At 43.5% G+C, this 14,772-nt stretch overlaps 1 protein-coding gene across 3 annotated transcripts in view; it reads left to right on the top strand.

Annotated features, from left to right (window-relative positions):
* Nucleotides 1-14,772, top strand: part of LOC126269845 (protein henna) — a 108,437-nt gene that overhangs the window by 60,571 nt on the left and 33,094 nt on the right. For 2 of the 3 annotated variants that reach the window (XM_049974022.1, XM_049974023.1), the window contains one exon: nucleotides 9,526-9,654. In XM_049974022.1, coding sequence (XP_049829979.1) covers nucleotides 9,526-9,654 — 129 coding nt within the window. Of the gene's footprint in view, nucleotides 1-3,686; nucleotides 3,808-9,525; nucleotides 9,655-14,772 lie in introns of those variants that run through there. The other variant, XM_049974024.1, reaches the window with a different exon arrangement.

Below are 14,772 nucleotides of genomic sequence, written 5' to 3'. Positions count from 1 at the left end.
AGTTAAATTGAAGTAACGAAACATTTCAATTTTTGGAAAGAAAGAGAGAGATAGAGTTTACTGTCTCTCTGAACTCGAGATTATTAGAGAAGTACCAGTGGAGACTGACAACAGATACAGAAAATGCAAACTCCTGATAAGCAGCGGTAACAGAGGTATGGCAAAACGGGACACTAGACAGATTGTACTGCATGAATTTCAGAACACGTGAGGACGCGTCGCCTATCGTAAAACGTTTTCCTGGCATTCATTTTCCACGATACGTCCTATGCCTTGCAGTGTCGTCCACTGGGAGTGACATGAATTGTAGGTGAATGCGCAGTTCAGGCGGAAGCCTATGCAGAGATTGTTGTGTGGTAGGGTTTCCTTAGAAATGCAAGATATTCATCTCTTAAAAAGAAAAAATAAGTAAGGAACAAGACCAAAAAAGCTCTTCGTTTTTCTGCCTGGGGAATATGCCAACATGCCATTTAAGTCTAGCGCCGTACTGCCCCCCCCCCCCCCCTCCCTCAAGACTAATATGCGTACCATTTGGCATAGAATGAAATGAGTGGCACTATCGCTGGTTGTTGAAGGCCTACTGTAACACATGATTTCTTCACTCCCACTGCTCTCCCCAACTGTAAGAAGGGAAGTTGAGATGTTTCAACTAAAGTAGAAGACTACAAAAGACATAGCGTGCTCTGACACCCTGTGATTAAATCTACCGAATTCTCAATTCTTTTTGTAAATCGAATATAGATTGCAAGCACTCGAACCATATACCTACCGATGCTTTAGAAGGAAAACCTATTGTTCTTCAGAGGCTTCGCGCAGTAAAAATTGGTTCTGATGTAACATATGAGACACTTTCGGCTACTACATAAAATTTCTTGAAATTACCCGTCACCTTCCGTAACGGTCTTTTTACTTATATTTACTTTATCCTCTTCTTCGTGCGATTCGACTTTTCGTTTTTGGTTTCCCTTGTATAAATTATACCCAGCGTTACTAACATTTACTGCAAGTCAGAACCACCTCTTATACGCTATGGCATAGTAAATTTTGTGGAGGATGCTTTTTCGAAAAACGTTCTGAAGTATAGTTGTCGATGTACACAGTCAAAATTTCTCGATACAACTAATTTATTTAATCCAAAAGAAGATTTTTTAAAATTAGTATTGATTACGTAAAACATCGATTCAAGTGCAAAGACAACATATGAAATACTTTGCCTTCGAAAAATTGAAAACCAGATTTGTAATCTACGATTAAAATGCAATCTTTTGAACCACATTCTGTTTGGTTTTGATTCTGACTGTTTTGTAGTGATTTTCGTTTTTGTATGTTTTAGTCCTTATATCTTCACGTAAAAACGGTTAAATCAAAGTATTATGAACATGGTTTACATACAAACAGAGTCGGCAATCTATGAGGGACCATGAACTCTATTTTGGCCCACTAAATCATACCGAAAATTGGCCTTCAGCGTTACTGGAAACTGCATAAATGATCTTTTTGTTCATAAGACACTTCGAATTTCTGGTGTAGGGCTTGGCTGACGCCGTGTGCGCGACTTCATAAACCACCAAAATAAAAAATAAAAAAAGACTGCCTCACCTGGTGGATGGGCAGTTGTGGAGAGTTTTCAGTGAGTTACGCCAGTTACTACCAGAGTGACTGGAGGTACAGTTTCAGATGATTCGACTGTAATAAAAAGCACTGTGAAAAAGTAACGAAGCTATGCTGAAATGGAGCAACGCGCTTTTTTGCGTTTGTTCTGAACTATAATAAACAAATATTACTCACAATAATACAATGCACGCTTTGACGGCTGGTATTTGCGTTATTGCTGCTATTTGATTTGTGGACATAAGGCCGTGGTCCAAGGCATAATTCTCAGCCTAACGTTTCGTCTTCTACACATAAATAAAACAAATACCGTAGCCCCAACTCTTCCCCACTACATGCTCCAATGCATACGTCGGCGCGACTGCGTGAGCTCAGGCAGCGGCCTGATGACAACACAAAGCGACCGTTGCATCGATATGTACACTGACAGTTCGGCTTCCTGAGCTTTTTTTCAGTCTATAACAACTTTCTGAGTCGTTAAAGCATCTGATGAGGTCTCCAGCAATGGAAGACGAAACGTTAGGCTGAGAATTGTGCTTTAGACCACGGCTTTCTGACCATAAATCAAATGTCAGCAATTACCCAAAATGTCTGCCTATTTTTCAACATTTCAAATCACTCAAGACATGTGAAGCCCTGGAAGTGCACGATGGCTGTGGGAATGAGAATATACTGAGAAGTTCCGACCGTTATGCCAAAAGAACGAATCGTAGGTAGATCTCAATCGACTGCTCGAATATCTACAATCTGTGCTTAAGTTTGCGGTGCCGAAGCAGTCACCAAACAGTATTGCCGGTCTAATAAGCCGTCCCGCAACAGACAAGATGAGAAAATGTTCTTGAAGACAGCACAACAGGGCAAAATTCTCCAGATAACTCCCTGCTGGATCCGGGCGGCGCCAGACCTTTTTGGAAAAGTTCTGAATCAACTAGGCGCTAACGCGACTAGGTCAAGTTTTAAAGTTGGCAACCGAAATAAAATGTTCAAACGTACCTACGTTCTATATTATAATTTAAAAACCTACCTGTTACTAACTGTTCGTCTAAAATTGTGAGCGATATGTTTGTGACTATTACAGCGCCATCTATCACAAAGCGAAAAAAGTGGTCCAACTAAAACATTCATATTTCTTTACGTACTACACGAAAATGTAATAGAAATTGGGGGTTCCTATTTTTTTTTAAAAAAACGCAATTGATATCCGTTTGACCTATGGCAGCGCCATCTAGCGGGCCAACCGTAGCACCATCTGGTTTCCCCATTCAAGCTAGATAAGTTTCGTTCTTTGTAATTTTTTCATTTGCCGCTTATTTCGTGAGATATTTAGGCCGGTCACGATCAATGGACCACCCTGTATCAATTTACAGGCGCCGCCGCCTATAGTTTTGACGGTCCGTAGCGTCGTTGGATGACGTTGCCGGACATGAGTTCCTACGTAAAACTTGATCTACTAAGTCCACTCTAGAACCTCTGGAAATGTGTAACATTAATTGTGAAATGCCCTGTATATCAATCGCAATTCAGAATGTTTTCGAGAAATGCGTAAGCAGGTATGGTACTGTATTTTCGTAAGAAGAAATGATGCATAAAAATACTGTGATGGTCCGAACAGGGAACCACACGCTGTCAAGGTTAAGCGCTGTGGTTTCTGCATCCGCGCTCTCCGCGGAGAAGGAGGCGGCAGGGCCGGTGCTGTCCTGTGAGGCTTCTGTCCTCTCCTTGTTTTGTGTCTGCAAAAAGTGCAGAGGCGTAATAGACTGGAACTGGCGACAGGGAGGAAGGAGGGGGGGGGGGGGGGGGTTTGGAGACCGCCAATGCAGCGTAATTTGGGGATCTCCAGCTGTGGCTCCCGCGTAACTGGCTGACGTAACTCTGGGGCAGGTTGCACTACGTCCGTCTTTTGCAGACAGCGGCGGGAAATTGCGCCCGCGTCTGGGAAGGGTAAAAACCACTGCGGGGAACGCTGATCGGATCTAGTTTACCGGCCGGACGGGACCGGCCTCGCTGTAGGAGAGGGGGGCCGTGCGTGCCGGCGCTCTGTCGTATATATAACTGGGTGAGCGCGCCGGCGTCGTAGACAGCACGGAGCCGGTCCGCAGTAGGTCCACTTCACAACAGCAGCTCGCGCGCCAGACACTCTCGCTGACCATGGGGCTCTCCGAGCTGCCGCACACTCCGGAAGAGATCATCGATGATGTAAGTTACAACTACGAGGTACTCGTCTAGTGTCTTCCAAACGATGTCCACAGCTACTTCAGGAAAGACCGTATAAAGAACGCTCTGAAGGCACGATCTACTTCAGAATTCCGGAAGCCATCGTACTGTGTTTAACAGAGTGTAGACCAGTATCACTTTCTTCTGTGTTTATTACATCCAACGGTCGTCGGTATCCAACTACAGCTCCGAGTTGCTTTTTATTTGCTCTCATGGTCATTACTTGAAACGCTACCGGAAATAATTCAGTTGTAGTGGAGCGTGGGACCTTACAGTTTTGACAGAAAGGTTCTCCACTATTCACAATTTCTTTCTAGTAGTGTCTATTTGTGTCGCTCTAGGACAGTCTCGTCGGCCACGGTGGCAGAGCGATTCTAGGCGCTTCAGTCCGGAACCGCGCGACTGCTACGGCTGCAGGTTCGAATCCTGCCTCGAGCACGGATGTGTGTGATGTCAAATGGCTCTGAGCACTATGGGACTTAACATCTGAGATCATCAGTCCCCTAGAACTTAGAACTAGTTAAACCTAACTAACCTAAGGACATCACACACACCGATGCCCGAGGTAGGATTCTAACCTGCGACCATAGCGGTCGCGCGGTTCCAGACTGAAGCGCCTAGAAACGCTCGGCCACACCGACCGGCTGTGTGATGTCCTTAGGTTAGTTAGGTTTAATTATGTCTCAGTTCTAGGGGACTGATGACCTCAGATGTAAGTCCCATAGTGCTCAGAGCCATTTGAACCTAGGACAGTCCAGATAAACTCGTGATGAATAGCGCAGTCCTTACATGAATCATCCCCATCTCATTTGTTAATTCAACTTCATAACGGTCCAAGATCGACAAAGAATACTGAAATCTTGGTCAGACGAGTTTTTGTGTAGTACGTCGAGGGGAAGACTTTCTGCTTCTTCATGAAATTATTATGGAAATTTTGAGATTTTCCAAACGAAATTAATCACATATGTTTCCCAAGGTGTCTTCAAACTAAAGACCGAAGTGTGTGATATAACCATAACTTTCGTGTCCCTTAGTAATTTTTTGGTACAGGTTAGACTACTAGACATCCAACCCCGAAGACCGGCGTAAAATGGCAATATAAATGTGATAACATCTGCAATTTTATTAGATACTTTATCGCCAAGTAGTACAAAGCAAAAGGTTGTATTTCAATTACCGAGCGTTCTGCGGCTAATATGTACTGTTTTGAGCACAGTCGTTACACGCGTCTGCTTCATCTGTGCGTATTTGTGCAGCCACTTCTTAGAGTGAACGCACTGAATCCGGCTCACATACTTTCCGCTTTTTTCTAGTAGTTTATTTCACACACAATACAGTCGTTGTCCTCGTTTAGTGACTGGAGAACGTTTTTTGGATCAGTCCTTTTTTGTTGCGCTGCTTTTAAACTTGTAGGTTTTCCTGATCTGTCAGCACCGATGCAATTTTCTTCCTCCTTTTCCCCGGTATTTCCAAAATTGGTATCGGTGCAATCTACTGAAACGAGGTACACGTTCCTGCTTTAGCTGCAACATGTTTGGATGCAATTTCTGCGCTTACAGATTCATTAGAAGAATTGGATTCTGAATTTCCAGATCCACCAAGAATGTTGGTCCCGTTAGGACGCGTCTTCGTAATCCCAAAGCATCATCTGCAGACACATAAATGAACAAAATAGGTACACGAGTGTCCATCTTACCCCAAAGACAATATGGCGCCTTACCCAGGTATCAGGATGAAATACCTCTTCCAGTATGAGAGCGAACTAGAAGTAAATGGACGCACACGTTTTTAAGTATTCCTGCGACTATTTTACACCTTAAATATTAGTACATAGTGCAGTTTTTTGTCTCCCAAAGAGGAAAAATATCCATTACAACAGCACCGACCGCTTGCCTCTAGAGACTTTGACTCTAGGAAGCAGTGAACCATTGGGTGTTGTGCTCTCTTGAGGCAGTGAAGTAACAGCAGAAAATAGGCATCATTCCCCGATACCATCCCCCCCCCCCCCCCCCCCCGATACTCTCTGAATGATTCAATCTTGAAGACTTTTCTGGTGTCTCTGATTGTCAGTCTGCCAATGTCAGTCTGATTGTCATATGCCAGTTGTATTTCGTCATTTCGCATAATCTTTCGCCAAAAATATAATGTTGTGTGCTGCGCTTTTGACATGAAATAAAAAAAAATCATCTTCTTTCGAGCAGATATTTGACGATTTGATGGCGCCCACTGACTAATCGTGGATTACATAATCAACCAATATGTGGTCTTTTCGCCTATTTGTGTACAATAGATTTACTTACGTTGAAACGTCCCCTTAGAAAACTTAATGAATCACTGTGCTGATAAACCTCTTACATTATTTGATTTTCAAACAGCTGAGCAGAACTGAACGTACTCGGACATTTCGCTCTTTACCTATTCTGATCAACACTAAACTGACACACAATATTTTTAGTGCAACGCAATCTGACTTTCAATAATCCCTACAAAAGAAAGGCCCTGACTAACATTAACCTATACCTTTCACAAATCACTTACCTCACAAAAATCTTCGTTACTCGAACTACTGCAATACAGCGAGCGCCACTACTGCCAGCTAAATAAAAGATTCAAACTACTGAAGGCACTAACTACTGATAGGCATAGTTAGCAAATGATAAATTTTGATAAAGAACAAACAATGTATTTACCTTAATAGTGTTCAAAAGTCATAATATATATAGCAGTTCATGTCATCCAGTCTTACAAATTTACTGCCTCTGGTGGACACACGTCCAGATCATCCGCTCTCAAAACTCCGCCGTTTCTCTCCCCACATCCAGCACTGCTGGCAGCTCACCTCCAATTGCGCGCTGATAACAGCCAATCGCCCAACACTACAATGGCGAATATTACTCCAACAATGCAAACCAACCACAGCCTTCACACAGAACAGTCAGTGATTTTCATATAGAGCGCTACGTGGCGTTACCAACATAAAAAACTAAAGAGCCTACTTACAATGTTGATGGGCAGCTGCCAGTCTTTGCACAAGCGCTTGTGTTCTTCAAGTTTTCCTGTAACTCGGAACAATTTGCTAATGATCTGATCTCTATATTCTTTGGAATAGTTTCAGAGAGCCAAAGATATCGTCTGCGAGGTAATTTACATATATGCAAACTTTAAAAGAACTGCCACACTTGCCGAAGGGATGGCGATAATTACTTTTACGTTTGACGCTCTCTCTCCACCAAGAACGACATACCTTTCCTGTTTAACAAGTCTTCAGTCGAACTGCTTATCTGATCCAATATTCAACAAGCACTCTTTTTGTTATCTCCCAAACGCCGAAATACATAAACACATTCCCCTATTCTAAAAGATAACTGGCGATAGTGGCGTAGTAATGTAATACTTGCTGCATATGTTCTGTGACCCTCATAGGCTGTAACAGCCGATTCGTATTTTCAAACACACTGGGCGTTCACTCATTCCAATGGCCTACCGTGGACTGCAGGTAGAAGAGGAGTCATCTCTTCTTCGGTACTTTCGATACAGAATCTAAAAGGTGCTCCATCAGGTACACTGACCTTTCCTCTATCAAAAGTCTTCAGTTGCTTTTCAATTTCAGATTCATTTATTTCTGTATCTACTATTTTTTGCCCTTGAGACGCTGAAAGATGGGAACCACGATGGGATTTTATTGGCTGAACTAATTTCGGAAGACAGAATGTTGTATTTCAGCCTTCTTTTTATCATCTCCTGCTATGGTGCGATCATGATCAATTAATATCTATACACAGTCCATGAGTACCGATTTTACGAAGTACTTAAAAGTTTTCTGGATTTCTTAATAACTCGGTAGATAGTCTCTTTATTGAATGCTTCTTGCATCACTGTTTATACGCTTTTATGAGTTGGTTTAGTTTTTGTGGCTATATGCCGTGGCTGAATGTATCAAACTTTGTATCAAATCCTGGTGTTGCAAAGACGTCCCTTCCTAGGGAACCTGACAAAGTGAAGAGCCTAACTGCTGTATGGGGTTGCGAAGACCATATAGTGCATCGCTGCCTTGCTGCCATGGCTTAGCTTCCGAACTTTTCGCAATATTTTATGACTTGAGTACAGCACACTGTTGATGGGAAATTATCCTTCAATACCCACTTTGAATTCTGTGATCGGGAACGTAGTTTTTAAAATACCTAGTAACTTAGCTGACCAAGAGCCACTTTAGCGAGGCAAAGATACGTTACTGCTTCCATTCGATACTATGACTTCCTTTCGGACAGTTACAATAACTGGCATGAAAGTATTTTTGATAAGTATTCATGATGTGAAATAAGGCAAAGCAAACCGTGCTTCAGGTTTCTTGATAACCTGTCGGCGCAAACCCTTCTCCCTCTGCCTTCTCAATACATCGGTTCATTTAAGAGATTGTAGAATATCAGAACGCGTAGAGCTCTGTGGTTTTCGATTCGGTATTCGGATTGTGGCTGCTTCAAGTGCTAAGCTGTATGTTAGCCTTATTCTGCAGAACAGGCTTATTTTCTTGTCGAGTTTGGGTGGTGGTGGCAAGTTCCCATGGTACGAAACTGCTGAGGTCATCAATCCCTAGGCCTACACGCTTCTTAATCTAACTTAAACTAACTTACACTAAGGACGACACACACACCCATGCCCAAGGGAGGACTCGAACCTCCGACGGGGGGAGCCGCGCGAACCGTGGGAAGACGCCGTCGACCGCGGGGCTACCCCGCGCGGTTCGAGTTTGGGAAAGACAAGCTTAACTAACGTTTTTATACGTCAACCAAGTCATTAATAGTGTGTTTCGCATCCTCTCTATAAAACGTTGACAGAAGACTCGGTATTCAACTCAGAAATTTCGTGTACAATCTGAACATAGCAAATGTGCTCGTTATCTGTGTTGCCAATAAAGTAACGGTCGTGTACATTTTTCTTACGTTCGAACTCAGATCAACTCAGTTTGTTCGTGCCGTGACAAAAATAGGATGTGTATATACTCAGAGATAAATATGAGCAAACTGCAGGTTATTATTGTCCCAGTTTGGCGTGAGAAATGCGTAAATCTGAAAGTGACATCAGCTTCAGAATATAAATAAGTTACTAGTAAGCTATGCATTTCACTCTTTATCACTGCCTTATTTTATTGTACTTGGAGGTTGATTTTGAATATACAGTGCTTTATTAGGCATTGTCCGTTAGAGACAATATGTTCTTATTATTCGCCTGCGTGTGTTAGTACCTGTGTGTGTGTGTGTGTGTGTGTGTGTGTGTGTGTGTGTGTGTGTGTTTTCTAGTAACGTTATTCACGGAGAAGATTAACGTTTAGAGACAGCATTGTTCGTGTGTTACAACGTTTTTATTTAACAGAGTAAAAAAATCCGCATCAATTGCTAGTGATTTCTTGTTTAATGTAAGACTTATTTCAAGGCCCAGAGTTTCATCTTCATCGCCAAACATTTATGTTTCCGTAATTATTTTACGGAACCTGAAGATGAAGCTGTAGGCTTCGAAACCGGTCGTGCAATAAACGAGACATTAGTGGCAACTGATTCGGATATTTTACTCTTAATATGTTCTTTAGCTGCAGATGTTCGCCTGATCAAATCTTTTGATTTAGTTCAAATTCGTCATTTGATTACTGATTTGCATGAACAGCTTGGTGGAATTGTAAAGTTTGCGGTGTGTTTTGTGTTGTAGCCGATGCTAATGACGGGAGGCAACTACATCAAGGAGGGCCTTGACTCCGCCAAGAGCATCTGCCTCATCTTCTCGCCGGGAGAAAAGGACCAGGTCGGCGGGCTCGCCAAATGCCTCAAGCTCTTCGAGGTGAGTCCTTCTCCAATTGTTTTCTTTTTTCACGTAAAGTACTTCTGATTTGCTCAGCGCGCCATATTGTAATCCGAACAAACGTTTCATTCACTATTACAAGTGCTCTTCATAAGAGTATGTCACATAATGAAGACCACTAGCTGCAGTGTCCGTAACACTGGTTCGTTTTATGAAACGTCGCAATCACATATTCAGAAGAATTTTAAGTAAACTCAGTGCGGCAGCGAAAGCGTTCATATACAGGGTGATTCCGTGAAGATGTTACAAACTTTCAGGGATGCAGGAGAAGGGTAAATGTATCAATGTGAGATAAGCGACCTTACTCGGGTAAAGCGAAAATCTACTCAAGTTCCGTCTTAGCCTCGCGCAGTCCTCAGACTAAGGGCCCCAGCCACCGAACCCTGATTATGAACAGAATTCCCGCTGAATACTCACCGGTAACATCAGATAGTTTCCCCTGTTGATGGATTTGTAAGGTGCAAGAAGTAGCTTACTGTCAGAGAGACCGAAAATTCTAAGTCTACAGTACAGCGATAAGGAATTCCATTTGTCTGCACAAGTTTCAGAAGCCGCTACGTTTATAACAGTTGTTCAAAATGGCGCCCCAGCGTCAATGCAGGCACGGCATCGTCGCACATTCTGTCGTATCCCTTCTAATATCCCCGGTGTCGTTTGAACAACGTCGCATGCAGCGAGAATTCTTACCAGGACGTTCGCTTCAGTCTCGACTGGCATCTCATACACAAGGCTTTTCATTTGGCCGCACAAGAAGAAATCAAGTTAGATCAGGTAGGTGGACGTTCTCGTCACTACCTACCCACATTTCAGGAACTGTCATATCCACGAACCCTCAGTTTAACTTGAAGTTGAGCTTTATCGTGTTGGAACCACATACGTTGACGAATAACAAATGAATACGTTCCAGCGATTTGAGTAGTAAACACTGTGTGCACCGGAGCATTTAAGCGAGGAGGAAGAAGAAACAGACCTAATATGTAATCATTGCCTGCGCCTTCCCATCCGTTGACAGATAATCTGTGTTGATGGCTCTTCACAGGTGTACGTGTGCATTCTCATCGGCCTAAACATGACAGCTGCCACTATTTGGCCCTCCGTTTCTGGTGAAACAAGCTTCTACCATGAAAAGCATATACACAGGAAAGTGAGGATCGACTACATCTATATACAGGGTGTTTCAAAAATGACCGGTATATTTGAAACGGCAATACAAACTAAACGAGCAGCGATAGAAATACACCGTTTGTTGCAATATGCTTGGGCCAACATTACATTTTCAGGCAGACAAACTTTCGAAATTACAGTAGTTACAATTGTCAACAACAGATGGCGCTGCGGTCTGGGAAACACTATAGTACGATATTTTCCACATATCCACCATGCGTAGCAATAATATGGCGTAGTCTCTGAATGAAATTACCCGAAACCTTTGACAACGTGTCTGGCTGAATGGCTTCACATGCAGATGAGATGTACTGCTTCAGCTGTTCAATTGTTTCTGGATTCTGGCGGTACACCTGGTCTTTCAAGTGTCCCCACAGAAAGAAGTCACAGGGTTTCATGTCTGGCGAATAGGGAGGCCAATCCACGCCGCCTCCTGTATGTTTCGGATAGCCCAAAGCAATCACACGATCATCGAAATATTCATTCAGGAAATTAAAGACGTCGGCCGTGCGATGTGGCCGGGCACCATCTTGCATAAACCACGAGATGTTCGCAGTGTCGTCTAAGGCAGTTTGTACCGCCACAAATTCACGAAGAATGTCCAGATAGCGTGATGGATCTGAAAAATGGGCCAATGATTCCTTTGGAAGAAATGGCGGCCCAGACCAGTACTTTTTGAGGATGCAGGGACGATGGGACTGCAACATCGGTCTTTTCGGTTCCCCATATGCGCCAGTTCTGTTTATTGATGAAGCCGTCCTGGTAAAAATAAGCTTCGTCAGTAAACCAAATGCTGCCCACATGCATATCGCCGTCATCAATCCTGTGCACTATATCGTTAGCGAATGTCTCTCGTGCAGCAATGGTAGCGGCGCTGAGGGGTTGCCGCGTTTGAATTTTGTATGGATAGAGGTGTAAACTCTGGAGCATGAGACGATACGTGGACGTTGATGTCATTTGGACCGCAGCTGCAACACGGCGAACGGAAACCCGAGGCCGCTGTTGGATCACCTGCTGCACTAGCTGCACGTTGCCCTCTGTGGTTGCCGTACGCGGTCGCCCTACCTTTCCAGCACGTTCATCCGTCACGTTCCCAGCCCGTTGAAATTTTTCAAACAGATCCTTTATTGTATCGCTTTTCGGTCCTTTGGTTACATTAAACCTCCGTTGAAAACTTCGTCTTGTTGAAACAACACTGTGTTCTAGGCGGTGGAATTCCAACACCAGAAAAATCCTCTGTTCTAAGAAATAAACCATGTTGTCCACAGCACACTTGCACGTTTTGAACAGCACACGCTTACAGCCGAAAGACGACATACAGAATGGCGCACCCACAGGCTGCGTTGTCTTCTATATCTTTCACATCACTTGCAGCGCCAGCTGTTGTTGAAAATTGTAACTACTGTAATTTCGAAAGTTTGCCCGCCTGAAAATGTACTGTTGTCCCAAGCATATTGCAACAAACGGTGTATTTCTATCGCTGCTCGTTTAGTTTTTATTGCCGTTTCAAATATACCGGTCATTTTTGAAACACCCTGTATATACTCCGCTAGCCACCAAGCGGTGTGCGGCGGAAGGCACTATTCGCACCAAAGTCATATTCCCCCTCCCCTCTGTTCCACTAACGGAACGCGAGAGGAACAAGCGACTGTCCGAACGCCTCAGTACGATCACTAATTTTCCTTATCTTTGAATGGTGATCATTGCGCGATATGAAAGTTGGTGGTAATAATAGATGCTCTACATCCTCGGCGAAGATCGGATTTTGAAATTTAGTGAGCAGCCCCTTCCGTTTAGCGCGTCGTCTATCTACAAGTTTGTCCCACTTCAAACTTTTTATGGGATTTGTAGGGCTCTCGCGATGGCTAAATGTACCAGTCACGAATCTTGCCGCTCTTCTTTGGACCTTCTCAGTCTCTTGAATCAAACCCAACTGGTAAGGGCCCCATACAGACGAACAATACTCTAAGACAGGACGAACTAAAGCATTGTAAGCAATTTCCTTTGTTGAAGGGCTGCATCGCTTCAGGAATCTACCAATAAAGGCGCTGCACAGCCATTGGCTGAAAACAACACGAGGTCAGGAGTCAGCAGAAATCAAAGCACGCACTTCCTGTGGACGATAGAGATGTAGCTGAATTTTCCGTAATACTCGCCACACAGTACTCTGCGAAACATTTATTTCACGTGCAACTGATAGAGTGCTGATTGCAGGCGTCTCACCCACTCAGGCAAGCACTGCACCTTCGAAGTCGCGAGTCGGTGTAGTTCGTCATCCTCCCTGGTCCTTGTGCTGTGGTACCAACTGATCTGTTTCACGTAATCACTGGAACAGACTTGGAAACATGGTGTGCGCAGGATGTCTTGCAGGCCGGTGTTTGGTCCTACACAAATATTCGCTTCTCTGCTGCTTTCACTTGCTTCCACATACACGAAGATCATGTCTGCAAGTTCCGTCACCGGGTACAATTACGTTTGGTTAGGGCTGATCAACGATATTATTCAACTTGTAGACATGTACTGGAGTCTACTACAGTATACCATGATTGATCATATCCATAAAACGTACGCCACCTACAATGGATTAGTTGATCATCCCAACATCTACACATAAATGTTCGTCAGGATTCCCCATCCCTATAATCTTAGAAAAACTGTTCCGGTACACATCTTCTACTGCCAGAGGTGCCAGAAAGATATTGGCTTATAATTTTACACTCGATTATTTCCGAACCAGGAACAACTTACCTCTAATTGATATCTTTACCCTTCTCCATCATCCACGAAAATTTATGCCGTCATTACGGAATCACGCTGTATATCAGTTCTCGAAATTGTTTAACAACCCATTAAGTGTTGTAGAAACCGACAAGTTACTTACAGATAACTTCAACACCCATTAATTCGAGACACACACAGTAGAAGAGACGGCAAAGGTCTTCACTTCAGTTTTATTGTTTGCTGTGTCCCTAGACAACAGAAATTCACCCCTCTAAACCCAAAGCCGGTGATAAGAACTATATGCGTACTATGCACAGAAAATTGCTTATATGTAGGCCACTCACAAACAAAATAGCAATTTATTCCTATCTGTCTCCCTTGACGAATTGGACTTTTCTGTGGGGTTTTCGACTGCTACGACAGCTTGCGATAAATTTACTTAGTCTGTTTTTTCAGTCACCATATAATCAGCAAATCACGAGGCGCAACGGCAGCTCGTATCAATCTCAAGTATCTCGTTCTTGCCTTGTATTAGCTATTCGCGTCTCCATAGCAAACTAATTTCTTTTCCGTCATTCTGGTAAGTCTCCACTGCCAGTTACATAGACACGCGAAAACATGTTTGCTCACTTTCACTCCCTTAGGCTTCAAGGTTATGTAGTAGCGTGCTTTCCTAAAGGATGTTCTTTGCCCAGTGAGGGCTACCAGAACAGTTTACACTGATAGTTCGCGAACTTCATGTAGGCCGCTGTTCGAGGGTCTAATAAGATTTACGCCACACTTATTCCAGTTCATACACTTCCTCACATTGCTTTCAGTTGTAAACACTGGCTCAATTAAACGTAGTTCAGCATTTCTCAGTGAACACTAGCAGCACTTAGGCAACATTTTCTTAAAGATAGCACAGAAAATTTGTGCACTGAAATGAAAGATACTGGCAGATTGAAACTGTGTGCTGGACCGAGACTCGAAATTGGGACCTTTGCCTTCCGCGGACAAGTGCTCTACCATTTGAGCTACCCAAGCACGACTAACGTCCCGTCCTCACAGCTTTACTTCCGCCAGTATCACGTCGCCTACTATCCAAACTTCACAGAAGCTCTCGTGCGAACTTTGCAGAACTATCACTCCTGGAAGAAAGGATATTGCGGAGACATGGCTTAGCCACAGCCTGAGGGATGTTTCCAGAATGAGATTTTCACTCTGCAGCGG

Source organism: Schistocerca gregaria, chromosome 1 (genome assembly GCF_023897955.1).
Source record: "Schistocerca gregaria isolate iqSchGreg1 chromosome 1, iqSchGreg1.2, whole genome shotgun sequence".
Taxonomy (NCBI): Eukaryota; Metazoa; Arthropoda; class Insecta; order Orthoptera; family Acrididae; genus Schistocerca; species Schistocerca gregaria.
The sequence above is the reverse complement of the archived record's forward strand: the minus strand, read 5'-3'. Positions and strand labels throughout refer to the sequence as shown.